This window comes from Rhodamnia argentea, chromosome 7 (assembly GCF_020921035.1).
Source record: "Rhodamnia argentea isolate NSW1041297 chromosome 7, ASM2092103v1, whole genome shotgun sequence".
In the NCBI taxonomy this organism is placed as follows: Eukaryota; Viridiplantae; Streptophyta; class Magnoliopsida; order Myrtales; family Myrtaceae; genus Rhodamnia; species Rhodamnia argentea.
The window spans coordinates 8,277,384-8,303,489 of NC_063156.1; the positions used below are offsets into that span (position 1 = coordinate 8,277,384).

The following is a 26,106-nucleotide window of genomic DNA, read 5'->3' on the forward strand; positions in this document are numbered from 1 at the left end:
AAATAGCTAAAAATTTAGGAGTTATTTAAGGATGTTTGTAATTTTTTAGAATAAAAAATTTATTTTCTCATGCCATATGTTATCATATTTATTCTAATGAAATTGCTCTCTTTTTTCATTGAGGGAGAGTGCACGTCAATACGAAACTTTTTCCATTTGAATTTTTTTGGCTTAGAAAAAATAAATTCATTCTTTATTTCTAAATGTGTTAATACATGTATTTAACATTGCTGTCAATATTTAAATTAAAAAAAGTTCCACACATTATTTTTTAATGTTAAACAAATTAAAATTGAAGAGTTTAAATTAATCTCTTGGGGGACTTTTCAATCCGTTTTTATTGAATGGTTTTTCTCTCAAAGTTGCTTCTTAAAATACGTTTTACCAATTTGTCTATGCCTTTATATCCGAAACTCATCGAAAAAGCTAAACCAAATCCGGCCTTTAACCAAATATCGGAAAATGAAAAATTAATTTCTCAAAAAATATTTTATTTTTCGCAAAAAAAAGTGGACGTAAAAATGGACCCAATCGAGAAATCAAGACCAAAGCGACGACGTAAAATCCCCAGCAACGGCCAGCACACTGCCGAGTGCTGACTGGCCAGCAGGGAGTGCACTGATTCTCGTAAAAAGCACCCAACTGCTGCCCGAAACGGCAAAGCGTCCACACTCCGAATCTTTATCGTTCCGTCGTACCGGAGTCCTCGCCTCCAAGCTCATCTCTCTGATCTCTCTCTCTCTCTCTCTCTCTCTCTGCGTTTCGCCGTCGCGTGTCCGGCCGCCGTTCCTCGCCGGACTCCTCGTCGATCCGCCGAAGGAGAGGTGAGAAACGAACCCGACGTCGTCGATTTCTTTTTTCGCGCGCACCGCCAGAGAATAGCGATCCGCATTGGCTCGTGTCCTCCGCCTAATCGAAACCGCGCGACCACTCTTCGTCTCGTACGCCACTCGCCTGGTCCGATTGGGAGCATCGAGTCTGCTTGGTGAATTTTTACAGAATGCCGATGCTGTCGAGTCACACCGCCGTCTGAGGGAAGCGTGATCTGGCTTTTTTCTTTCACTTGCAGTTTCCGTTCCGTTTAGTGTGATTTGACGGAGATGGATTCGTCGGCGCTTCTGTTCAACCAGCTCAAGGTTCGGAGCGCATCTGGTGTTCTTTCTTTAACCGACATCAAGGCGTTGTGGTTCGATTGATAGTTAATATAGACCCAACTCTTAGCAGGCTGCCGAACCATTCTTTCTGTTAGCTGGACCAAATGTGATTGAATCGGAGGAGCATGTTTTGTACATGGCGAAGCACATAAAGAGCATAACTGCAAAGTATGTTTCCCTTTGCATTTGGACTTTGTGAGCCATCGCCTTGGGCGGAAATGGGAACATGAGTGAACATTATGGTTGACATTGTTCTTATGGTGAGTTTTTTCATGTCACTCTTGCAGATTTGGCTTACCGCTTGTATTCAAGTCAAGCTTTGACAAAGCCAACCGAACGTCATCGAAATCATTTCGGGGTCCGGGAATGGTTGAAGGCCTCAAGGTGCTTTTTTTTTTACCCCCTTGTTCCTAGTGTTTTCCATCTTGAATGTGTATCTTCAAATTGTAAGTGCAACAGAAATTGACAATTTTGGATAGGGGTAGAAAAAAAGAACATCAAGGATACTCATAGCTGTGAGGAAAATCGAATGTGAAATTTATTCATTGGATGTGCGTATAGTCCTCAATTGGAAAATGTTTTGATAATCTATATGTCACATGATTAATGTTTTTTTTTGGTTGCGTACAGATCCTTGAGAAAGTTAAGGCAACTTATGACATTCCTATAGTGACTGATGTGCATGAATCAATTCAGGTAATCTTTGTCTTCTTATCTTGTTGTGACTTCTCTATGGGCAGAGTGTAGCCTGTTAATTGTTTCAGGCTTGTTCTGATTTGTTCCATTTCTTTGATAATCAATATGGGTTTTCTAGCTGTCCAATTCTGTTCATTCTTTTTATTTCCCTTTCTTTGAAAATCAACTGATGGCATAGTCATGCTCTGTTGACGACTATAACAACATGAAGAATCATTTCCTTCGGCAAATTTTGTGGAACAAAGCAATGAACTAACGTCCATTTAGTTACCACTTAAAAGATGGTGCCTGTCTCAACAAAAAATTTCTCCAAGTTGGTTTAGTTGTAATGTTCTCCAAGTTTTTGTACTAAATTACAACTTTGATGCTACTTCTCATGAAAAGGGAACGAATAAAAGAATAGTTAATTTCATAAAAAACTCCTTTTATTTCTGCACATTTCCAGCTTCAGTTAGTGTTTCTAATTAGATACTTGTTTTGGAATATCATATTGTGTTGTACTTCTGTTTTAGCATTTCCATTTGACAGCTCCCTTGTTCTTATGCTTGTGGTGCAAATTGCTATTATTGCTGCTGTCTCTTCTTGTCTCTCTGTAATTAGCATGTGGCCGCACTGCTGTTTGTGTGAAATACTGCAGGAAGTTGCTCATTGAGAATTTTCTGCACATCAGTAGCAATTATCTGTCTTTTTCCTTTGTTTTTTTCAGTGTGAAGCAGTAGGAAGAGTTGCAGATATTATTCAAATTCCAGCATTTTTATGCCGTCAGGTTCTGCAATACTGATATTGTATATCTAATTCATTGCATTTTGATTATCACATAGGCTTCTGAAGTCTGAAATCAAAGTTATCTTCTCATATTAACAGACAGATCTCCTAGTTGCAGCCGCTAAGACCGGGAAGATTATTAACATTAAGAAAGGCCAATTTTGTGCTTCCTCTGTGAGTTAACTTCCTTTTTGTCTAAATTCGAATCCTCCAGTAATATTTTCTATTGAAATTTTTTTTAATTAGGTCGTTTGTTAGGAAGTTTAGGGCACCAGTGCATAGGTTTGCAGTGCTTGTATGTACTTGATTGTTTGCTTGAATTGTCAAGTGCAATCCTACCTCACTAATTTTAGCAGATATGCAGGTCATGGCGAACTCTGCCGAAAAGATTAGACTGGCTGGGAATCCGCATGTAATGGTTTGTGAAAGAGGAACTATGTTTGGTTATAGTAAGTGATTCTAGTATTGTAGAATGCTGTTGTCAGATTGTCAATTTCATTCAGGGTTTTGAGGACAATAGATTATTGCAATTGCACTTATTATTTGTCAAAACTTGAGGCTCTCTACTTTGGGGACCTTTATAATCTGATTTTTGAATCGTGCATCCTAATTGACTTGTGGTCCCTTTTTGTTACTTGACTAGTAGTTGGAATAGGGAACAGCTTTCAATAAAGTTCTGATTATATGGCACCTCATTTATTCCTAAAGTAGCGTCATGATCACTGAAGATCTGCAGAGTTATTTCCTATCCATTGTGATTAATTCATTTCTTCACTCTGTCTATAGATGATTTAATTGTGGATCCACGCAATCTCGAGTGGATGAGAGAAGCTAACTGTCCTGTTGTAAGTAAACTATAGTTTTTGGTGATTTGCTGCATGCTGCCTGAGCTGTTTGGTGCATGCATATGAAATTTTAAGCTGATTTACCTACAAAACTATAACTGAAATTTCTTTTTTACCTAGTATGCTATTGAATATTTTGTTCTGTTGTTTTCCAGAAACAAACAAAAGGAATTTTGTATTTTGTGATAGTCTTGGCCAATGTCCAATGTGCCTGCATGCATCAACAGACATTAATCTGTTGAGGAGTGCTTTTCTTCACTGTGCCTGTGAGTTCTTCACTGCTTTGTGGAAATACTGTTTGACTTATGTTGCCCCAGGTAGCCGATGTCACACATTCACTCCAACAACCTGCTGGGAGAAAGGTATCAACTTCATTCATATATTGTCAAAAGGGAATTCTTACTGCCTTAAACTTTGAGTTTTTCTCATGGAACTTCATGGGAAATGTCTGTAAAATAATTGAGATGAGTTGCTATTCACTTAGCTGATTTTAGTGAAACCATTGTCATTTAGTAGACATACCATGCTATGCTGGTCTTGCCGAGAACACTATCTAATTTATCACTCGGAATGAAAACAATCTCATGCTTTTATGACCTTATATTTTTAGCTGTGCAACCACTTGCAAACAGGAGATGGATGCTTCGAGATGGAAAATCATTGTTTTCCCCCTATTTTTTCTTGAATATCTCAGAAATAAAGGAAAACTATTGGCTGTGTTACCTTCTGTTCTCCCACCATATTTGCTTGTTTCTTCTCTCCTAAGTTTGGTTCTAGAAGAATATTTGACTTTCTCTTATATATGGAATACACAAATGAATATTTGTTTGCCTTTTGCCTGGTGATATATACCTTAAGGCTGAACTTGTCAGATTGAGTACCTTGTGTGCCTCCCTGTTCCAGTTGTCATATTTGGAAAATTGAACCATGTTTTTTTTCTGTAGTTGGAAGGTGGAGGTGTCGCCAGTGGAGGTCTTCGGGAACTCATACCATGCATTGCAAGAACAGCAGTTGCTGTTGGAGTGGATGGGCTTTTTATGGAGGTATGCTGAATCCCAATTACCGTTGTGTCATTACAATTTTCTTCAGATTGTCAGAAATTTTCAGACTGGTGCATGCCCCAATTTTTGCTCAGGAATGAAGAGCCTTATTTTCAGGGAGTAAAGGCATAGATTGCGATACCACTTAGAGACTAGCATTGGAATTTATTTCCTCAGATGCATATTTTGTTCTTTGGACATTGGTTTGATTCCTGCACATGTATATGGAAGTATTCTAGGATCTGCTGGCACTATTTTGAACAAAGAGCTGCTGAGTTTCCCTCATTTGGAATGTTCCTCCTAGAAAAGCATTTGCCTGTTGTTATTTATCAAGCTTTTTATCTTAGTTAACCATGGGCTCACCAATATCCTAGATAACTATGCTCTCAACTATGTATAGCTACATTCATCTTTCTAGCTTCCTTCTTCTGAATTCAGTTATGTTGGTCTTCTGAGAATCGCTTTGAATGTGTTCAGGTGCACAATGATCCTTTAAGTGCGCCAGTAGATGGTCCAACTCAATGGGTGAGTTCAGTAAATACGTCTTTTTGCTGACAACCTACCTTTTTTCAACGAAAAATTTGCACTTTTTAAAGGTTATGTGGAATTAATGACAACATATAGCTAAGTTGTCAACTAAACAGTCTAAATTCCCGCTGTTTGATGGTGACAGCCCTTACGACATCTTGAGGAGCTTCTGGAAGAGCTTGTGGCAATAGCTGTGAGTTTTATCTTATCCTTTATTTGATAAACCATACGACAATCAATTTCATGTATCTGCATGTATTGCCTAGTTACCTCTCATTTCATCCTGTTCCATGGACATCCAAACTTTTTCTAAGTGAGATTACCTTTCATATGATTATCTTCTGAGGACACCAGCACTAAGTTATATACAAATCCAAACTTTTTCTGAGTTATATATTATACAGTTTAACTAAAAGAGGCCAAATGCTATTATGTGAGGGGGTTCTATGCTGTAAATGAAACTTGAAGCTGGTGTTCTCATTTGGCATCATGAGATAGACTGGAAAGCTCACTTCTGTAAAAATAGATGAGAAGACTTGTGTCTGCTTTGTATGATGTGGTTCAAGGAGTAGAATATGTCTTGATCTAGAGAAAAATGAAGCTTTGAAGAATTTGAATAACCAGTCTAATGATATGTTTGATTCAGAGGAAATTTCTGCTGAGAGAAAACCCAGAAGAAAGGCAATGGCAATTAAATATGCCAATTTTTTACTTCCATAGATCTTAATGATATTACTGCTTGTGCAGAACGCCATAAATTGCTGTAAATTATTACTAATCTGCAGCAACTGAAAACTGGATGTTGTTCATTGTCTAAGTTCTGTTATTGGTCCTCAGAAATCATTGATGAAGAAATGTAAAATATTGGTTTTTGCTTAAAATGGCTTTAATTCTTCTTATGAGTAGACAGCATGGTATTGGATTATGATTGGAGCTTTCTTTTTGATCTTTCAAAGAGGGCAAGCAAAGGGAAGCGACAACTTAATATTGATCTTACACCATATCACCTCTAGGAGGACCTCGAGGCTTCTCAAAGGGTATGTCTATCCCAAAATCTTAACTGTGGGAGTTTTCCTCGTTGGTGTTGATTGAGCACTTTGATGTGATTTAAAATATCTCAGCTAAAACAACAATTCAATAACTGGCATTCCTTTTTCCAAATCCTATGCAGGAAATAGAACAGTGGCTCCACGTAGATTTCTCTTAGTGGCTTAGGCGCCTCAAAGCGATCAAGTTAAGGTGATCGGGTGGAATGTCTGTTATGGTAGCTGCTATTCTTTCCGACTGTCTTCTGGCATTATCTCTGCCTGGTTAATCACCAGTGCTTTGTATCTCAGTGTTGTTCGTAAATGTTTTATTGATTGTCATCGTTTTATTATTGATGAGAGAAACCAAAGTAGTTTTGTTGCTGTCGCATGGTCTTTCCAAGCGAACGTCGTCCACAATGCAAAATGGACCAATGAATTTGAAAGGAAATCTCCTGGAGTGACACACTGATCTATTCCTGTCACTGTTTCCTCTGTGATCTGCGTTGTACTTTGGTACTGGAGAATGTCGGAACGGCGGTCCAACGAGGAAAACTCCTGGATTGACACACTCTGACTGGAGAATGCTGGAACAACGGATGAGCCCCAGCGGACGACCATCGGCCCACGAACAAAAATATAGGCCTTGCTTTTCGAGCTCAGATGAAACCTCAGATGAAACCCTGATGATGTGGTGCAAATTGCGTAGCCTAACTGTACTTACAACCGAAAGTGATTTTTACCAAATTTAGTTTGGACCTGGCTGCTTGTCCAAATACCCACTTCAGTAGGAAAGACTCCCAACCGGATTCCACATGCCCTAAGGCTTTTTCCAAACCTTACTTGGCTGTTGGCCCTGTGATCAAGTATGGTTAAGGTGAGTGGCCTTTGGAGAACTTGAGCATTGACATCCTGCATCCCCCAAACATTCGACGAGGTGGCTTTTTCCCTTTGGAGGATCCGAGGATTGTAGTGCATCCCCCAATATTTTTGCCTCTGTTCTTCCAGTTTTGATCTCTGTTATTCTTGGAGACTGTTGGACAACCGTCAAATACTTTTAAACCAAATCTTCGAAAGACTATTGCGGGCCAACCCATCTCAAAATCGTATCCCGTCAGAGGACATATTCTTTTCGGTTCTCCAAGACTGAATTCATCCAACCCCCCATTATTCTAAAACAGAAATGTAAATCTCAACATGCCAACTGCCCTAAACCGCCGGCGTTAGCAAGAATAAATGCTTATCCTTCACGAGGACTCAGGAGCACAGCCAAAGGTAAGTAGCGCAACAGACCCCAAATGTCATTAAACCAGAAAGGAAAACATCTGGCCCCAACAACCAACATAAGTACAAAAGTGAAGAATCTGAAAACAAACAAAGATTAGGCTAACAAGTAACGAAATCGAAACTAGCCTGTGCCCTTTGACAGTGTGCCGCTCAACTCTTTCAACATTTATTCAATGACCTAGTTCAACAATTTACATCAGGCAAAACTTCGTTCCTCCAGTAAAGATTCACCGGAGAAGCTCGTGACATTATCTTTCTTTTTTCCGGAAGAGAGGAGCAAAGCTAGTGTTGCCAAAAGGCACAAGGTCACTGGTATAGTGACTATGTATTCCTAGAGCTCAAACTTTTAAAAGCCTCGTGCTTTACAACATCATTCAGTCACAAATAGTTCCCTCAGAATGCCTCCATAACATAAATGGATGTAAAAAAGTGATTTTTTGTGCTGCCCTCCCCCTCCTATCCAGTGCCATGCTGGCCTAGTAACATCCTGCCACATGAAATATTCAAATCTTCTGCTCTTTCCAGAAATAATGGCACAATCCTCTCTGGACCTCCGAGAAAAATAAGCCATCTTTGAGTACCTCACATTAGACACTCCTTGCTAAGATCAAGGGTAGGAATATCCACCTCGTTGTGCAAAATGTCACCGCCTATTGAGTAGTAGAGGTTGCTTACAATTTACACCATAAATAAGACATTATTGAAAACAAAACTACGATATACAAAGAAATGCATCAACAAGAGAATGATACCTTCACGACAAATCCAACTAATGATTCTCACTAGACCGTAAAGTTTCCAAGTATGGAGCTACTAGCATATCCATTTTGACCAGCCAGAGCGCAACTGCAGATGTAGTATGAGGAATAATAGGAAAATATGCAACTATTTCTTCCCCAGATAAATTGCAACCAGGCACAGTGTTGCACTGGCGCAACCAATCCCTATTAATGGCACTGACAAAATCTGCAAGGACCTGGAAGATCATAAAAATAAATAAGCATGTAAATCAGATTTTAAACAATCTTAGATGGACTAGGCAAACAAACTTTATAAACAACACAAATAAGGTTGCCAATAGATGCACTAAAATAAACCTGCAAAAGCTCTGTCAAGGAGGAGGTTCGTCTGAGTCTTTTTACCCAAAGCCTGTGGGCAGACTTGGTCCAAGCACCAATAAGTGCATCTTCAGGCATAGCTGACTGGAATAAAACAGAAATTTTTTTCATTTACTGAGTATATGGGAATATAATTATGCAGAACATACTCTCTTAAGGGGTCAATAGAGAATAAAACTTCAACCACAGAGTCAATCAGCTTTACAAACGACCTTCCTCTGATCTTTAATTGGTCATCAGGAGAGGAGTGATCAACCACAAGCACTGCCTACTCTAGGAACATAGTGCGTTTCCATCTTAATCCATGGATAGAAAAACAATCACAACAATTTGTTTACCATGGACAGACCAAACCACTAGAAGGAATCAATCATAAGAATCAACTAGAAATATCCACTTAGCTAATATCTAATCCAGCTATACATAAAAGACACCGACCAAACAAAGGCAAAAGTAGCAGAAGCAACTCATTCAAATAGGCCGGACTAATGCTTTCCATCGTCTTTCTGATAATTCACAGACAAACTGTTATGGTGCCTTCAGATAGCAACAGATTGATGATCAAGGCAACCTTTTCTTTGCTTGACAATTAAATTTTGCTATCTCACTTTTTGATTTCCACCAAACCTTGATGCACACTGAAATATAGTCAACAATATGACAAATAGGAATATCACACATCGTACAAATACACTCGAAGCATCTATGCATCTAGAAAAATAGAATCTAAGGCAAGTGTATAGAGAAAAAAAAAACATTGTGGGTACCAGTGGATATGTAAACAAACTCAACAGGGCTACTCACCTCTATAGCATGAATTGCAGCTTTTATAGACTGCAACTGTGATGATAGAACTCTGTGCTTTGGAAACGTATCAGTCTCCTCTTTTTCCCTACAAGTGGCTGCATGGATTGCATATTTTTCTTCTAAATCAAAATCAAGCTCAAACGTTGTATGGCAAATCTTACAGTGTTTTTCATCTCGCCAATACAAATCATGACATCTCTCACATTTGTTAAGTGAATCATGATAAGATTTTCTTTTATGCCTTACAGCATTAAGTGCTAAGTAGAAAGAATTCCATATCCATGAATCAACTGCTTTAAGGCGGCTCCATCTTTGCTTTAGTTCTTCCCCCTTCTTTCCAACTTCAATGGTTATAGCACTACATAAAGGAAAAGAATCTCCACTTGCAATCAGACTTGTGCCATTGTCTACATCAGAAATAGGAGAAGAACTTGCTTCCCTGACAGAATCACGCTCACTCATATCAGATAGGATCCCCGATCTAACATCAGCTTGACTCACCATACATCTTGACATTGATTGGAAGATAAAAGCCTTTCGTTTCTCCAAAGATTCAATAAGAAGTGCCTCCCGCACACCCCTATTATCTAAAACCGATAGTAAGGAGCAGAAAGCCTGCATCATGTGTGTTAAAATAAAATGAAATGAAGAAGAATACAGTCATAAAGTCCAACCAAGAAAACTATGTTTAGCACAAAAAAGACATACACTGAACTCACCTCTTTGGTATCAATGATCTCCCAGTGCCCATCTTCAGAAGATTCGAAATAGAAACTCCTATGTCCCGGATCACTTGCATTGCAAGGACCCAGGAAAAGCCAATATCTATTGTAACGACGATCTGATCCCAGATACACAGATTGCATTGGGTGAGGATAATCAGCTATTTCCACATCTTCTGCTTCTGTTAATTTGCCAGAAGATATCTGCTTAACATGCAATTTTGACAGCAACGCTGAAGAATCGATGGGTTGAGTCTCTGCTGACAAACTAAGGCCGTGCCTTTGTTCATGATGCACCAAGGAGGAACCTAATAAGTTTTGCTGATTTGATGAGGCCCTCTTAATTTTTGCTCCACAACCAGTATAGACAGAGCTCGGAACTGCTTCAGTGACTATTTGTGATGAATTCTGCTCAGGCTAAAATGTAAACATTAAGCACCTAAACCAACCAACAAAGTTCGACCAAAAAGAAAAAGGAAAAAAAAAAACACACACACACACACACAAAGAAACTACAATATCAATAAATCCATGAGCCCAGCATCAGCTCAATGTGACCTAATGGAATCTGGAACACAAGATCTTCCTCAAGATCCACGACATCAAAAACAAATCTGCATTTCTTCAAGGACAATGGACTATCTAGGAATTACATTAGGAAAAAGAAAAAGTATTGTGGTCTTATAAGTGGAACTTGCAATATGCAAGTACTTGCAGGCCACATGACTCTAATGGCTTAAGAAAACTCTTGTGCTCAAGGGGCACAAATGCAGGAATTGACTGGAAATGGAAAATGTCCTAAGAAAGAGAAGCTTTCGTTCTACAAATATATGATGTTGTTGTATGAAATGTACTTGGATTTATATTCAAAATGATCTTTACCCTTGACTAACAAAGATTGAGTAAAACAAACGCAATCTTCTTGGCAATGACTGAAACTAACTGATACCTAGATATGAAAAGGGACATAGAAGCAAACAAATAGAAAGAACAATCGCGGATGACAAGATACCTCCATAAGAATGCTGGATCCAGCACGAACAAGGTCAATCAAGGCCACTAAAGCATTCAACTTTTCTTCAATACTTAAGTCAGAATATTCACCTTCCATCAGTCCTAACAACCATACTTCTCCGGGGTGACTCTCATCAATCTCTGTATCTATTATCATCATGCTATTTTTTCTTTTGTGACTATTTGCACACTTAAATATTCCAACAGTAAGATCTCCTGAGTCGCACTCAGAATCATCACCACTGCTACACATATCATCATCGAGATTCTCAACACTTCCTGAGTCATCTGTGTCAGACTGAAGATGTTCAGCATCCTTTGAGGTAAAGTTTATCCGTAGACGATATATGGAGGGTGAAATCTTTTCAAACAAAGTAATATCACTTGAAAGCGTGGAGCATATAGCTTTTTCCAGTTCCTCCGTATTGCTGGAGATGTTCAACCCCATAACCTTTTTTTAACAAAGCAACCATCATCGATAAGTTAGGTGCAACATACATGTTGGCCTTTCACCATATGAATTACAAGCTCCATTCATATAAAGTTACCTGTGAAGCCCTTGCCATTTCAGAAACTTTCAGGCCATTATTACCTTGCTCCGACAAAAGCCTAAACAACTCTCCCTTCAAAGTCCCAGGACGCATACCATACTTCATCATAAGGCTCATTTCCTAGAGGACCAATTGGAAAGGTGTCATACATATCATTATTGTCAGCCATGATCACTATGAAACAATGGATAAAAAAAATTCTCACAACCTAATTATATCCAGATGCCTATTATACTCCCCATATACACACATCCAGATTCAACAGCAGAATAACGGAAGAACAGAATTAGAAAGAAATTTAGATAGGCTAAATAATATTGAAATGAGTTCCATGTATGGGAAATGTCAAATGTTTTCCTATCAGCTTTCTGTATTTTCTTAGTGCTTCTCTGTTATTCTTATATTTTGGGCGAAAAGGTCAGACTTTACCTATCAAAACAATTTTTTTATAATTTGATTTCTCAGAGGACAATTCAAATGATTCACCCGTCCTCAATGTGGAAGTTAAATTTGAGCTGTGTCACTTGATTTTGGAGATCTATCATAGGAATTTTTGAAATCATAGAATCTCTGCTATGCCAACTAGTTTTTCTAAACCTCTGCCTTTCTCTACTTCACTCCTAATTTCTAAAAATCTCACAAGACAATCTGAGGAAAATTTTAGGTAACAAATAATTGGAGGAAAGTAAAGTAATGATAAGTCGTAACCAATTGAAAGGAATAGACATGCTTAAAAGGAGCATACCTCGTTAACAGCTTCTCTATGTGATGCACCTTTCTTTGATCCAAAACCTGCTGCAACCAATACTTGACGTAGTATTTCTGTCCATGTCAATGGGTTCAAGGACTTTTTCCAGAAATCAACAATGATATCTTGATTCTCAACCTACATAGTGCAGTCATAAGTGCAAACTTTACTATCTGCTTTATTAACCTCCCCACAATCCATCAACAGAAAAAAAGATGAATCAACCATAACAAGAAATATTATCAACTAGCAAAGTGATTCTCCCGCAAAGGAACAAAAGCGAGAAATTAATCAGACTGATAGGCTTTCATACACAAAGCTGAAACAAAATAATAACCCTTGACTCAAACTGTATATACATAACTTACAGATATCTTTAAGATGTAGCACCATCCCTAATAACTGTGCCACTTAGGTTCACATAGTTACGATGCTTGCTGGTGGTCTACTGTTACATTGTTACATTGAAATGAGTCTTGGTTGTCTCATCCTTAAGCTCGGAAAAACAATACTATCCCAAATACAGTAAATTCAATCCCAATTTCATTGAAAGCTCACCCATCCATTAAAGCATCTCATATGGCCAAATTATCTTCTTTATCTTTTATCATAAAGGTGATGTTGATGATGATGATCTTTGAAGACAGGTAAGTGCAAGCTAATCAGTAGCCCATAGCCTCTGTCTCCACCATGTGGTCTATGCGCATACCCATCATTTTATTCGTGTTCATTGTGAGGGTTAGGGAAGCATTGAGAAAGCACTCAACTGTTAAGGCTTGGTTTTGAACAGAAACAGGGCAAATAAATTAAAAACAAGTACTTTCCTGCTGGTACTTATTTAATAGGCATTCCTGAAAGTGTAGCTCACCGAGTGTAGTAATGCCAATAACTTGCAAGATTTGCTCAAATGATGAAAGGACCCCCTAGTAAGCTCCGTTTCAATGTCAAAGAGAAGAAGCTTCAGGAGGGCCAAATGAATCTTTCCAAGTAACAAGGAATCCTTGACACAAAATATACGAACCAAGCAAAAAGAACAGAGGTCAGCAACACTTCTGAACAGCAAAAATTAAGCAGATTTGGCGAGATTATGCTAAACAGCTACATCTGTAGGGTAAGAAGATTACCTTGTCATGAAATGCTTGAGCAAACTCATCAAGAGTAAAAGAGTTAATATCAAGCATCGCAGCATAAGTATAAAGAAAATGGATTGCCTGCAAAGACAATAACCATAAATATGAATGTCTTCTTTCATTTGATCCAGAAATTGAGCAATCAAAATAGTCTAGCCGAGGAACTTCAGCATCTCACAACTTATAGATTATACATATAATAGGTAAATGAGACAATGTCAAACTACCAAACAAAAATTGCAATTCAGAGAAGTGTTGATTCTGGGCAGAAATCAACTTAGAGTTCAGAACTAAAAGAAGCCAAGCCTTTTCTATACAGATAAAGATTAACATATCTACAGGGAGAAGATGACGTACACATCCCAGCATACAGTGAGCATATAAAATTTAGTACAATTGTAGGCCTTATCAAATACAATCGTGATTAAATATTGTGGAACATTCCTATCTGACAAGGTCTTTGGAAAATTAGGTTCTTCCGCTTATCTATCGAGAGCTTTTAATAAGTTCTAAAAAGTATTTCCTTGATAGGAAACTCATGAGAAGCGTCATACACATCAAGACCATTGATTGATAATGAAAAGGCAAAAAACATCAATCGAGATTGTCTTTTATGAACCTTAAAGAGCTTCTTGACCGTCTCCAAAGAATCCCAGGGCTGCATACAGAAGGGCTGCTTCATCTTGACCGACATTGGAGGAAATTTTGCTAAAAAATCTGTAAACGCGAAAACCGAAAGTGATTTTGACATTCAATGTGACTCAAGGAAAGAGGTATCTGAGATACTGGATAATGAAGCACAAAACTCACCTTTACAGAGGGAACAACCATTTGATCCATTGGAAGCAAAATGATTTGAACAGGAGACAGGATTCGGCCCTGCTTGTAACTCTCTCATCTCCAATTCTTCATCATCCACTAGCATTGCAAATTTATCAAGGAGTTCTTGGGTTATTCCACCTTCCAAAGAAAGGTCGCATTTTACCCTGCGGGTCTCCTTCAGAACTGAATCCTGATTAAACGGTTTCTGGAAGAAAATAGCACCGTTAGAAGTGTACTACTTGCAGAACTCACCACCATTACAATAAAACTAACCCGTTTCACCTCTTTCTTCTTATTCATCAAAGGGTTCTTTTTTCTTGATAACTTGTCCCTCAGCTTCCTCTGTATCTGAAGGACACCTCAAAGTAAGACTATTTTTTCCTCACAGCGTCCACTACCTCAATAATATGATCTAAAAAGAGGAAAGTATGAACCACAAATCAAAAAACAAGACCATTATAGTACTTATATTTAATAACTTGCCATTGCAACAGTTTGTTGACGCTTGTTTTTGCTTTGACAAGACTTCTTTAATTTTGAAGTTGACACACGTGATGTAGCGCCAGCTCTTCCAACAATATCCACACCAGAAGGAAAGTCTCCACCGTCAGGATTGGTTGCGCGCCAAGCTGTCATCAAACCCTTGCCAATGCCATGTCTTTTCAATGGATCACTATTAAAGCCATCCTGGCTATCTGTCATTTCTTGAGTGGATACCTGAAAAAAGGATAGCAAACATTAAACCCATGCAGAAGTTTGTACTAAATCACTAACCAGATTCTATTAAAAATACCTTTCTCTTTTTTGGTTCCCTGAGAATCTGAAGGCAAGAAAGATTATTTCGAGGGCCTAAACATCAAATTAGAGTACGAATCAATTCATAATATAGAAATATTATGTAATTAAAAGGCAAAATATAAGAAGACAGAAACACAAAAGAGAAAGTACAGAGAAAAATAGCGGCAATATGTAAGAATCTTAGAGGTGAATACAACAGATTCATTTAGAAAGAACTATAGTATCCACATCTGACACCAGGTAAAGAGCACACTATATGACAAAAGCACCATTTCTCTGCTTAACCATATTGATTCAAAAGAAAAAAAAAATCAAAATATTCAGTCCCCCCTCCACCCATTACAGTTTGGGTTGAAAAGAAAACACAAGCAAGCAAAAAGATTGTCGCTCTTTATGGAATAGGCGCCCACTAGCTCAATGAGTCAGCCAAGGAGCTGCCAATATCATGCCCAACAACTGAAAGCAGAGACTAAGCTTTACATTGGTCAGATTTCCTATCTACATAAGAGGAAAAGCTGCTCCCAAATAATTTGTTCAGAAAAACAAATAACAAGAAAGGAGGATTACTAACTACAAAATCCCAAGGAAGAAAATAAATTAAGATTGCAGCGCACCCAAAAATAAAAACCTAAAAAGAATTGACACTAAACAGACTTCTTTAGAGAAAATGTGAATAGAGGATTCTCCAAAATACTGACCAGCTTTACCATGCAAAAGAGACCCTGTAGGAAGAGAATCGAATTCTACACCAAGGACGGGACCATCCTTGCGAAACACTTTCTTCAGAATATAACCAGGACTGAACAACATATCCTGCAGACAAATGGGCTTTCCCGTTCTCTTAGCATTAGTACAAGCTAGATGTCCACATGTCAAAGGCAACAAATCAGCTGACTGTGCTCTGTCTTGAACAGAAATACCGAAGGGAACTTCACAGTTCCTTTTACGTCGCTTCCTCTTCTCTATAAACCATCCCTGCACTTGCTTGAACGTCAATCCTAACGATGCAGCATAACCTTTCATAGCCTTTTGTGTCGGATACTTCTCCTCTGAAATAAAGAAAATAACCCTAATCAATGACACAGCAGCGACCAAAAGACTGTTTCTAGAAATTGTACATCAGGGGATTCCATAAACCCTCTGGGGGGACTTGGCAAACCCTTGAGGTAGCCGGTCACCGCATTTCTGCAGGCACGGCAAAACAAAAAGGTGTACCGCACTGTAATCTGTGGAAATGACAAACATGGCTACAAAGACAACACGTGAGAAACAAGAGCAGCACACCTGAGTAAAATGTCTCCAGCGCTTGAAGCTGAAGTGGAGTTTTCCTCTTCAGCTCCATAGTTCCCTCGGATATTCGCAATTCTCAAGCCAAACTGATCAGACTTTCCATTATCTGGCGATGCCAAACAAAAGGAGGTGAAAAAAAAAAAAAAGAGACTCTGATTATCCCGAAGAAGCAGCACGGAAGTCAATTCCAACGAAGCAAAAATGCGAACAATGACCAAAACAATCGCTTCTCGGACAAAGCCAATCATCAGCAAAACCGCTCCCTCGTCCCTTTTTCACTGTGAACCACACGAGAAACTGGTGATTCACACGTCAAAAACCACATTGCATCGCTCGACGCCACAATCATCACTCCGTCGGTCGAATTCACGCGCAGAAGAAGCGATTACACACCTCGGCGGCACCACCGGCATCAGCATCAGTGACCAGTGAGGAGTGTCAACTCCAGCAACTCATTTTCCGCCTCCCGGTGAGCTCAGTCCAATGGCTCCCGCTTCAGTTCCATTGAGCTTGACAGTAGTTCTGCGAAGAAGCAATCGGGCTGCTCCTGCGAGAAGCAGACGGAGGAGGAGGAGGAGGAGGAGGAGAGTGGTTGCGAGTACAGAGGTAGGGTTTTAGGTTTTATCTGTAATTCCCTTTTATCATTTCTTCCTCCTTCCGCTGGGGGTTTTTCCTCTCGTCACTCTCTCTCCAAAAATATTTTCTCTCTCTCTCTCTCTCTCTCTCTCTCTCTCTCAAGGGTTTATGAATCCGTGCCACGTCATCGGCTTCGGCGCGCCATTCTCTGGCCGTCCGTGCGTGCGTGCGGACCAAAGGAAAAGCCGCTAACCACTGTCGGCGGCGGCTCGAGCTCGTTGGTTGGGCCGTCCCAGTGGTTTTCATGCCGCTCGGTTCGTTTTGGGCTCTTGATAAGGACAAGCCCAGGCCATTCAAAGTCATGGATAAAGAGAAGAGGAAATTAAAAAAGTCCACCTCTCCTGCACAAGGGATGCCAAAGACGATAAATAAAACACAAAATAAATGTAATTGAAAAAAAAAATTTGTTGGTCAGAAAATCATATAAAATTCAGGAGCTATCGAGAGCTTGCAAAACCCGGAATTGGCCCGATCGAACCGACCCTCGCATCTTTCGAGCTCTAGTCAGACCGGGCCAATTCTTGGGGGCATTTTTTTTTTGAAAAATTCTAATTTTGAGGCCCATTCAGGCTACCAGCCTCATCATGAGCAAAAATAAACGAAGAATGAAGCGACTGATATGCGAGCATGCCCAGGTGGAAAGGGCGGATAATGGAGCCAATGAGATCGCGGTACAAAATAAACTTCGGATTTAACAGTTCAATCCATTCCATTTATAGATAGAACTTTCTTTTCTACATTGCTGGAATATATGTACGAAATATTGTTGATTCATCTCGTATCTTGCCATACACTTTCATTGAAAAATAGAAATTGAGAGGCCATGAAATTGCTACAAAACATTAGTTGCCACGTAGGACCAATAGAATGGCCCTTGGTCCAGGAATTGCCATCTGGAATTTGGGAACCGCCCCCAAATTAGCGAAAATTTTGTCAAAAAAGTCATAAACCTATTGCACTTTTGCCACCTTAGTCTTAAATTTTGTAATTTTGCCACTTCATCATAAATCATTTATATTTGTGTCAATTCAATCATAAACATTTTGCATTTGTACTAATTCAATCCATCCGACTAATGTTGGCCGATCGACATTGACAAGGACACAATTTTTAATAATATTATCATATTTTTTGAATGATTTTATTCTTTTTTATTTTCTTTCTCTTTCTTTTTGTTTTCCTTCTTCTACCTCCAACCAGTTGCCTCCATTGACCGGTAGAGGTAAGGCCAACAGGGTTGCCCTTGCCCAAATTTGGCCTAGGTGAAGGTTACTCTTCATCACTCAACTTCGGCTAAAGATTTTGTAGTTTATTTCTTTTTCTTTTCTCTTTGGCGTAACTTGTAATGATTGTTATGCTGAGGGACTTCATTCTTGATGATCATTATAGATTTGATTCTTGATGATCATTATAGATTTGTTCAAGGAGATGGTCATCAGGTTTAGCTTATCATGAGCTTATTCCATTAGCATCACTTGTTTAGTAGTTTAGACCATGTAATCACACTTGCAGTCTTACAGGGAATAGGAAAAAAGGAAAAAAGAGACATGGCCAAATCATGGATCCACCTAGGAACCGAATAGAACTAATTAGTCTGGTTCCCGAGTTGGTCTAGGATTAGGTGGGCCGATTGCCGAGTACCACAAATCGGGAATCAATCCCGCTCTAAAATTGATCATTCCTATTGAAAATCCAAAACGACCGATCGAACTAATCCCACATTTTTTTCAGGATCAAGTAGATCTACCAGGTCCTTAGGGTGTTGTTTTGTTAATCTTGTTGCCTACGAGGCACAAGATGCAATTGGCAAAATAAATGAAGTAGCAACAGCCGAATGAAGTGAAACGCAGCAACCATGGAGAGTCGAAGAAAGCATGATATAAAGTATATATTTCGAGTTTAGTAAGTCCATACATTTCATTAATATGTAGTCTTTTTTCTTTTTCGCTACTTTGCAAGATTATATGCATTGAATACTGTCTGCTCGCCTTGTTTCTTATCAAGTCTTACTATATATTGTCGTCAGAAAATAGAATTTGAGAGGCCACGAAATTACCACGGCACATCAATTGCCACGTAGGACCGACTGACTGGCCCTTGGTCCAGGAACTGCCATCTGGAATTTGGGAACCCACCCACAAATCAGCAATCGATCCTCTTATCTGAGCCGCGGTGCCACGTGGACGGTCCTCGTTGGACGGCCAGATCGTAACCTGATCTCCAAGCTTCGGCCACCTCCCGTTCGCCTGGATTCTCCGTGGCCCCACTCGCGAAGTCACAAGGAGCGGCCTCGCTTGGCTCTCTTGTATATTTTCTGTTGGCCTGCGAATGACTTAGCCATATTCTCTTCTTTGATATCTCTCTCTTATTCTCTTCCCCATCTCTTTGCTTGAACTTCATTAGTTTTGCCGAAGGAGAACTAGGGAAGGAAGCAGATGGCAGCGGCACAAGCTCTCGTATCGTCGTCGCTTACCTCCTCCGTCGAGTCGGCGAGGCATCTGCTGGGGTCGAGGCCCGTCGCTTCCCCGAGGAAGGCCTCGTTCGTCGTTAGAGCCGCTTCGACTCCACCAGTCAAGGTCCCTCTCTCGCTTTTCTTTACCTTAGGAGAATGATCGACACGATTGGCTATGCACTTACGAAAACAAAGCTCGGGATCGTATTCTCGAATTACCATATCGGTTTCGCGTCTTGAAAGGGTGTCGCGTCGACCGTACTGCACTTGTCCTAGTTCGTTCCAGTTTCCAAAAATGCTTGTGTGAAAATGGTGACATACAATTGATACCACGACGCTCCCAATTTAGCTGATGACATGTATGTCTCCATGTTCATTTTCAGCAAGGAGCGGATAGGCAATTGTGGTTTGCATCCAAGCAAAGCCTTACATACTTGGACGGAAGGTAATTCCAAACTTCATATATACTTGCTTTTAAATACATCTTTCTCAATTTAACTGAATCAAGAGAAAATTGGTTTTAGAAGTTTAGTCAATTAGGGAAATGTTTCGTCTCCTGTTAAGAGCACTGCTAGAGAAATTTCTTCCAAATCATCGACATTACCTTGATATACTTCCTTTTGTGCACAATCGAATGTCTAAACATCGCGGTTTTGGTCCGATTTTTCACTCACTTTATATATCTTTAACGATGCAGCCTCCCTGGTGACTATGGTTTCGACCCGTTGGGTCTCTCAGACCCTGAGGGCACCGGAGGGTTCATCGAGCCCCGGTGGCTAGCCTATGGAGAGATATTCAATGGGCGTTGCGCCATGGTGGGTGCTATTGGAGCGATTGCACCCGAGATTCTAGGAAAGGCAGGGTTGATCCCACCAGAAACCGCCCTCCCCTGGTTCAAGACCGGTGTGATCCCGCCGGCTGGGACGTACGACTACTGGGCCGACCCCTACACGCTCTTCGTGTTTGAGTTGGCTCTCGTGGGCTTCGCCGAGCACAGGAGGTTCCAAGACTGGTACAACCCGGGCTCAATGGGCAAACAATACTTCCTAGGGCTCGAGAAGGGCTTGGGCGGTTCAGGAGACCCAGCATATCCCGGTGGGCCGTTCTTCAACCCTCTAGGGCTTGGCAAAGACGAGAAGTCAATGAAGGATTTTAAGCTGAAGGAGGTGAAGAATGGGAGGTTGGCAATGTTGGCCATGTTGGGCTACTTCATCCAAGCCCCTGTGACCGGTGTTGGCCCTTTCCAAAACCTCCTGGACCACCTGGCTGACCCAGTCAACAACAACATTTTGACCAACCTCAAGTTCCATTAGGGTCTTTAAGTACTTCTCTTCCCTGTCACCACCGCCCCCTTGTGATATTGTAATGACGTGAAAAAACGTTGAGGGATTAATGTGGAAACGTGTGACATGTAAAGACCTGAAAACTGCACTTCTAAATGGTACTTACCGCCTTGACACTTGCTCTTGCATTTGAGAGGAGATCGAGATCGGGTGGAGGCGGCCTTGGTTTACCGTGTATCTACAGAATCACATGTGTAGGAAGATTGTTTATTGTTCATGATGAAACAGGTCATGGGTTGTTCATGGTGATTAGATCATAGTGCATGAAAGGCAATTGTTGTGATAACTCAGATATTTAAAAAAAAAAATCAAGCAAATGATAGCGTAATTGGCAGAAGCACAAGGTAGATCGCAGCCAATGTATTTTCCACTGATAAGTGACCGACCATCAGGTGCACTCAAGAGGAAAGATGACATAAACCAACTCGTATTCATGATCTTCTCCTGCATCCACTTTAAACTGTTATCCACACTGAACAAGCAAATTGGAGTTCAGAGTGACCCGACTTGTTAATCTTCATCAACCTCAACAGAAATCGGAGAAGCCGCCGGAGTCAGATGTTTAATCACTTGAGAGAGCCCAACAAATGGAATTGGAGCACCTAGGAGGAATCTACCACACCGCTTTATTACCCTCTGCATTTTTAAGAAATCTCATGGTAATAAATGAAACATAAGGAAAGCTCACAAAACAACTTTTTCCAGTGAAGCTGTGCCTCTCAAATAATTATGCCTGTTGCACACAGAAAGAAATTAATTGAGGATCTTCAATTTGCAGTGACGTGTTGCATCCATTAGATTCCGTTGAGAACATACCCTCATATTACACAGCTTGAGCCACAGGTTCAGGTACACTCAATGCTTCATTCCTGTGATTACAGCCAGCAACATATTATACATCAGAGAGAGAGAGAGAGCATTTACAAAACAACAATGCAGGGTTGCACACTCAAACTGAAAATAAGTTGTACATGTTAGTCATCAGAACTATAGGTGACAGTACCAGGCGCCAGCTAGTCAGCCCCACAAGCTTTATTTCTTAGGTAGATTACAGTTATCCAAGGTTTCCGTCTCACCATCTCATGCTTTATAACACATACTATTTGAAAGCCAAAAGCCTTTGTTTGGCTTGATTGCAAAAGCAGTTCTCCATGCATGGGACAAGCTAATTGAAAACCATCACCCGACCTGGGACAAAAAGGACGGAAAAGCCATTGCCTCGCCAATAAGCACACGAACATGTGCAACACCAAAGATAGATTTGGTCCAACCACCCAACCCATCAACCCCTGCAATTTCAACCCCTACAGTAAGCACAGGACCTCAATTGAGTTGCCTGTTCAGCTGTAGAACCTACCATAATAACATATAGCAGTCTTATTGCTAAGCACTTTTTTGAAGTACACTGGGAGGTAAATGCTTGATTTGATTTTTCGTGGACATTCAGTCTTGGCATCAATGGAGGTCCTAAAGAACTTCGCTCTAAAAGTTCAAAACGAGTACAACTTCGTCACAACAGGCTCAAGCCAACTACTCAGACATCAGATTTCTAAAAATAGAACTTTTTCCAATCATGGAATAGCAACATCAGTGCAATGTTCGGAAGAATCACACTTCAATTAAAGTATGAAAGATACACCCACTACGTCCATATAGCAACAGTCTGCATTATTGTTTGGATCTACTTTCTCTCCATTTACGTATGTATCTCTATAACATGATATAGCACATAATCCTTAAGTCTCAATGAAGCTGTCTTCCTGCAGTACAGCAAAGTGACCAAATGGCTACTTGAGAATGAGGTTTTCCCAGGATTCCAGACATGATCTTAGTACCAAGTAGGGATACTGCCTGAGTCCTTCAGAATCTTCCACTCCAGCAAAAACAAAGGTCAACGAACCAAAGGCTTGATGATTTCCCAACAACTAGTATAAGACTTTTTTTTTTTTTTTATGGTCGAACTAGTATAAGATATGATAGTACCAACTTTTATAGAACAAAGTCCAATCACAGTAAAACCTTGACTAGCAGTCAGACTGCCCAAGAGAAAGATTTAATAACATCGTCCAATTATTGCTATCAATATCTCATTTTTGCAGAAATCCAAGGACTCAAATAGAGATATCAAATCACCTCATCCAAATGACACAGCAAAAGCATTGCAACCTCCAAAGACAAAAGATTTGGAGACACCTGCTACTATTGAAAATTAAGAGTCCCATTATCTTAACAAGTTGAAGTAGCTACCTCTGAATTCCTTCTCCAACTTCCATTCTGAAAAAGTTTCCAATCTTCACGGAGGATCCCACTTCCTTCGATAGATTGCCTATCAAAGTCTGCAATACCAAACCAAGCAAAAGGTCACTTTTGATAGATATAAATACAGATAACAAGGAATGCATGCTGCCTAGCCTCCATACCACATTGTAAAGTTTGAATTTCATTAGTGCAACCGCATCCATCCTTTTGGATTTCTCAGATATAAACAAGATAAAATGAAAAGCAAAAGGATGATGTTGAAAATTACAGGAGACGTATCGTTATATTTTAGCCAGTTAAACTTCCATACATGTTGAATAACCCTACACTAGCGCCTGGCTCACTCAGTAGTCACTAAAATTAAATTTGGATTCTTTCTTTGGCACAAGACTAATAGTACTTGACTTCCTTCTCCACCTATGTACATCAGCAGAGCTAGCATGTCATCTTTTTGAAGGCAAACCGTTTTTGCAAACAAATACATCAAGAAAGAGAAAAGGTAATTGGCTTAAGGACCAAGATAAAAATAGCATTTCTATCATTCGACGATAGATTGCCACAAATGACAGAGATCCATGATTTGCAAATGGAAGAACCAATGGACTTTATTTGAGATTTGAAATCGTTTTTCCAGGATTGCAGCTTATATTATCCCCTGAGAATGTTCTTGGGTTCTTAAAATACAGGAAAATTTTGATACATACCTTTACATTTATACTGTCGTTCACAACAAACTTTTGCTCCATAAGTACCACTTCCTCCATGTATTTGCGTAGACGGCCTTCAACCATCTTGTCTATGGCCATCTGAGATTTCCCTGAAGTTTCTGCCTGAAGGCACCAAAAAAAGGGGCAAAAAAAAGCTAGTTGAGATACTAAGAGCTAAGACAAATGCCTTGCCAGGCCCAATGAACAAAACAGTCAATGGTCACACGCGTAAACAGTTTTCCAAGAAAAAAGTACCAGCATGAAAAATATCTTTAAGTTTGAATGGGATCCAATAATTATCACTTTCACAAAGGCACTAGAAAGATTACCTGAGACTTCAGGATTTCCCGTTCACTTTCTAATGCATCAGGCGTGACAAGTTCCTTAGTCAAAAACAAAGGCTTGGCAGCTACAATATGCATTGCCAATTCTGAACCAACTCGTCGGAGCGCATCAAGTTGTGAGTTCTCATCTTCAACTTCAAGACAAAGGATTCCAGCAATACGGCCTAAACCTAATTAAGATCATGCATCCAACCATAAGGCCTTTTTTATCCATCCAATGAGGAAACTCTCCATCGAGCAAGTCACTTCAAGATATGAATGCAATGATGAGTGCACATGAAGAAAAGAAGTATGCTCATTATCACATTTATCTCCAATCTTTTACGAAGTAAAAAAAAGGCATCCAAACACTTCTTACCTGGCTGGGGACTAGTATGAAGATATGTGGAAAGAACACCGTGCGAAGAAGCACACATGGCATAACCTCTTCTAAATTTTACATTCTCTCCCATTATTGCAGCCACTTCTGTAATTGCATTCTGAACTGTTGTTTCTCCACTGATTTTTGGATGCTCGAGCTTTAAATTCAAACCCTGGTGAAGCCAAAACGGTTAGAATCCTCTTATGGCTCTTGAAAATGGACCTTTTGACTTCTCTAAATAAAAAAGAGCATTTATGGAATGCAATAAGATCTAATTGCCACAATACGCTTAAAGCACAGCCGCATGATACCTTTTCTATTCAGACATCTACATACACATCGACTGTAAAGATCAAATTTATATAATTCTTACCTCTAAGTGCTCAGGTCCCATGTGAAAGATCCCAGAAACTTGGTTAGAAGGATTCTCCACCAATAGAGCTTGCTTTGCCAAAGCTAAGGCCTGAAGTTCATTTACATTGACAAGTAACAAGTTACTTCTTCTATGACAAACTAGTTAATGACTATGAATAAACGAGACTGAAGTAACTACTCTTTCTTTCTATTGGACATAGTCACAAAATAGGAGATAGAACACCAAGGAAGACAAGCCAAGCAGCATCTCCAATTGTCTCGCATATCGAATGCTCAGCACGGATTCACGCATATACAACTAAAGCAGAATCGTAAATTATGATCAAAATATCGAAAATTTACCAAATACTGAAAGATTTCATTTCTAGCGACAAAGTCAGTCTCGCAATTGAGCTCAATGACAGCGGCCTTGCCCCCGTTCTGCGCAAGAGCCAGCAAACCCTCCGCCGCTGTCCGCAAGGACTTCTTTGACGCCACCACCTGCCCTCTCTTTCTGAGCTCCCTCTGAGCAGCCTCGATGTCCCAATGGCAATCAACCAGAGCAGACTTAACTTCTTTTATCGGAGCACTCGTTCTGTCCCTCAGTTGCCTGATCAAATTCATCTGCTCCGTGGTGCCGACATTGCCGCCGCTGCTGAATCCTCTCTCGACCACCACGCTGCTCAGCAGCCGCCTGTACAGAGCATTTCCGAGAGGGGTTCTCGTCACGCTCCTTAACAGCGCCATCCCAACGCGATTCCTCCGTATATTACTGCCGATTTCGAGCACATTAGAAACGAAATCAATAACATTTCAATGGGAATCGAAACAGATGTGGGAGCTAACAACAGAGAGCTACGCAACGAGAGAAGTCTAACGCAAGCAAGAACGAGGAGAGTCGAGGGGTCTCGGAAGAACCTAACTGATGAGGATCGATGCGAATCGATCTTCTTCAATATGTCGTGGGTTTGCGCTGCCCACTAAGACGCGGAGCTGTAAAACCCTACCAGCTAAGCTGCCACTACCAGTGAGTGTACTGCTGAGGTTCTTGCAAGCTGAGATGGTGAAGTTTTTTTTCCTTTGTTAGTCTAATGAGAAGGTGAAGTTGAATATTGCGAAGCATAGCAGACTGGGCCGAGGTTTAGAGCTCGGCCCGGCACGAGGTTCGTCACAAGGCTCGAAACAGAGGTGATCGGTCCGCCATCCGGTCCGGTCCAATTCCATCCTGAAATCGAAAATTGAACCAGATCAATCAGTCTAGTCTGATTTCCAGATGGTCCACTCTATTTTTTTGTGATATATCATTAATT

General features: G+C 40.1%; 4 protein-coding genes across 13 annotated transcripts; 2 read left to right on the top strand and 2 right to left on the bottom strand.

Annotated features, from left to right (window-relative positions):
• The first annotated feature begins 663 nt into the window (after nt 1–663).
• On the top strand, nt 664–6,525 carry LOC115752449 (2-dehydro-3-deoxyphosphooctonate aldolase). 2 transcript variants are annotated; one of them, XM_048283173.1, is made up of 15 exons: nt 664–824; nt 1,070–1,136; nt 1,225–1,322; nt 1,442–1,538; nt 1,785–1,850; nt 2,557–2,616; nt 2,715–2,789; nt 2,980–3,064; nt 3,402–3,460; nt 3,778–3,822; nt 4,405–4,503; nt 4,978–5,025; nt 5,174–5,221; nt 5,985–6,065; nt 6,201–6,525. In XM_048283173.1, the coding sequence occupies exons 2-14, from the start codon at nt 1,101–1,103 to the stop codon at nt 6,039–6,041; spliced, it is 873 nt and encodes a 290-aa protein (XP_048139130.1). In that variant the 5' UTR covers nt 664–824; nt 1,070–1,100; the 3' UTR covers nt 6,042–6,065; nt 6,201–6,525. The 2 variants fall into 2 exon arrangements, with proteins under 2 accessions (XP_048139130.1, XP_048139131.1); XM_048283174.1 differs by lacking the exons at nt 5,985–6,065; nt 6,201–6,525 and adding an exon at nt 5,601–5,927.
• Nucleotides 721–20,887, top strand: LOC115752451 (photosystem I chlorophyll a/b-binding protein 3-1, chloroplastic). Of its 3 annotated transcripts, none has more exons than XM_048283176.1 (4): nt 721–752; nt 19,341–19,552; nt 19,812–19,873; nt 20,126–20,887. In XM_048283176.1, exons 2-4 carry the CDS (start codon nt 19,412–19,414, stop codon nt 20,739–20,741), a joined length of 819 nt encoding a protein of 272 aa, XP_048139133.1. In that variant the 5' UTR covers nt 721–752; nt 19,341–19,411; the 3' UTR covers nt 20,742–20,887. The 3 variants fall into 3 exon arrangements, with proteins under 3 accessions (XP_048139133.1, XP_048139134.1, XP_030546503.2); XM_048283177.1 differs by lacking the exon at nt 721–752 and adding an exon at nt 17,057–17,074; XM_030690643.2 differs by lacking the exon at nt 721–752 and having other exon boundaries at nt 19,291–19,552.
• LOC115752448 (homeobox-DDT domain protein RLT3) lies at nt 7,485–17,033 on the bottom strand. Of its 4 annotated transcripts, none has more exons than XM_048283130.1 (18): nt 16,734–17,033; nt 16,335–16,446; nt 15,749–16,099; nt 15,046–15,101; nt 14,736–14,969; nt 14,535–14,600; nt 14,241–14,457; nt 14,050–14,147; nt 13,425–13,511; nt 13,169–13,300; nt 12,298–12,438; nt 11,550–11,672; nt 11,000–11,452; nt 9,985–10,404; nt 9,263–9,880; nt 8,438–8,542; nt 8,093–8,316; nt 7,485–7,990 (listed from the first exon to the last, which is right to left on the bottom strand). In XM_048283130.1, the coding sequence occupies exons 2-17, from the start codon at nt 16,390–16,392 to the stop codon at nt 8,110–8,112; spliced, it is 3,366 nt and encodes a 1,121-aa protein (XP_048139087.1). In that variant the 5' UTR covers nt 16,393–16,446; nt 16,734–17,033; the 3' UTR covers nt 7,485–7,990; nt 8,093–8,109. The 4 variants fall into 4 exon arrangements, with proteins under 4 accessions (XP_048139087.1, XP_048139088.1, XP_048139084.1 ...); XM_048283131.1 differs by having other exon boundaries at nt 9,985–10,395; nt 14,526–14,600; XM_048283127.1 differs by having other exon boundaries at nt 14,526–14,600.
• Nucleotides 20,888–21,330: 443 nt separating the features above from the next.
• Nucleotides 21,331–25,861, bottom strand: LOC115730074 (elongation factor Ts, mitochondrial). 4 transcript variants are annotated; one of them, XR_007199398.1, is made up of 9 exons: nt 25,715–25,861; nt 25,160–25,568; nt 24,816–24,905; nt 24,440–24,614; nt 24,067–24,251; nt 23,735–23,860; nt 23,019–23,107; nt 21,960–22,060; nt 21,331–21,640 (listed from the first exon to the last, which is right to left on the bottom strand). XR_007199398.1 is itself a non-coding variant. In XM_048283165.1 (8 exons), exons 2-8 carry the CDS (start codon nt 25,541–25,543, stop codon nt 21,595–21,597), a joined length of 1,095 nt encoding a protein of 364 aa, XP_048139122.1. In that variant the 5' UTR covers nt 25,544–25,568; nt 25,715–25,861; the 3' UTR covers nt 21,331–21,594. The 4 variants fall into 4 exon arrangements, 3 of the variants coding, with proteins under 3 accessions (XP_048139122.1, XP_048139121.1, XP_048139120.1); XM_048283165.1 differs by lacking the exon at nt 21,960–22,060; XM_048283164.1 differs by lacking the exon at nt 21,960–22,060 and having other exon boundaries at nt 21,331–21,646; nt 25,720–25,858.
• Nucleotides 25,862–26,106: the final 245 nt, after the last annotated feature.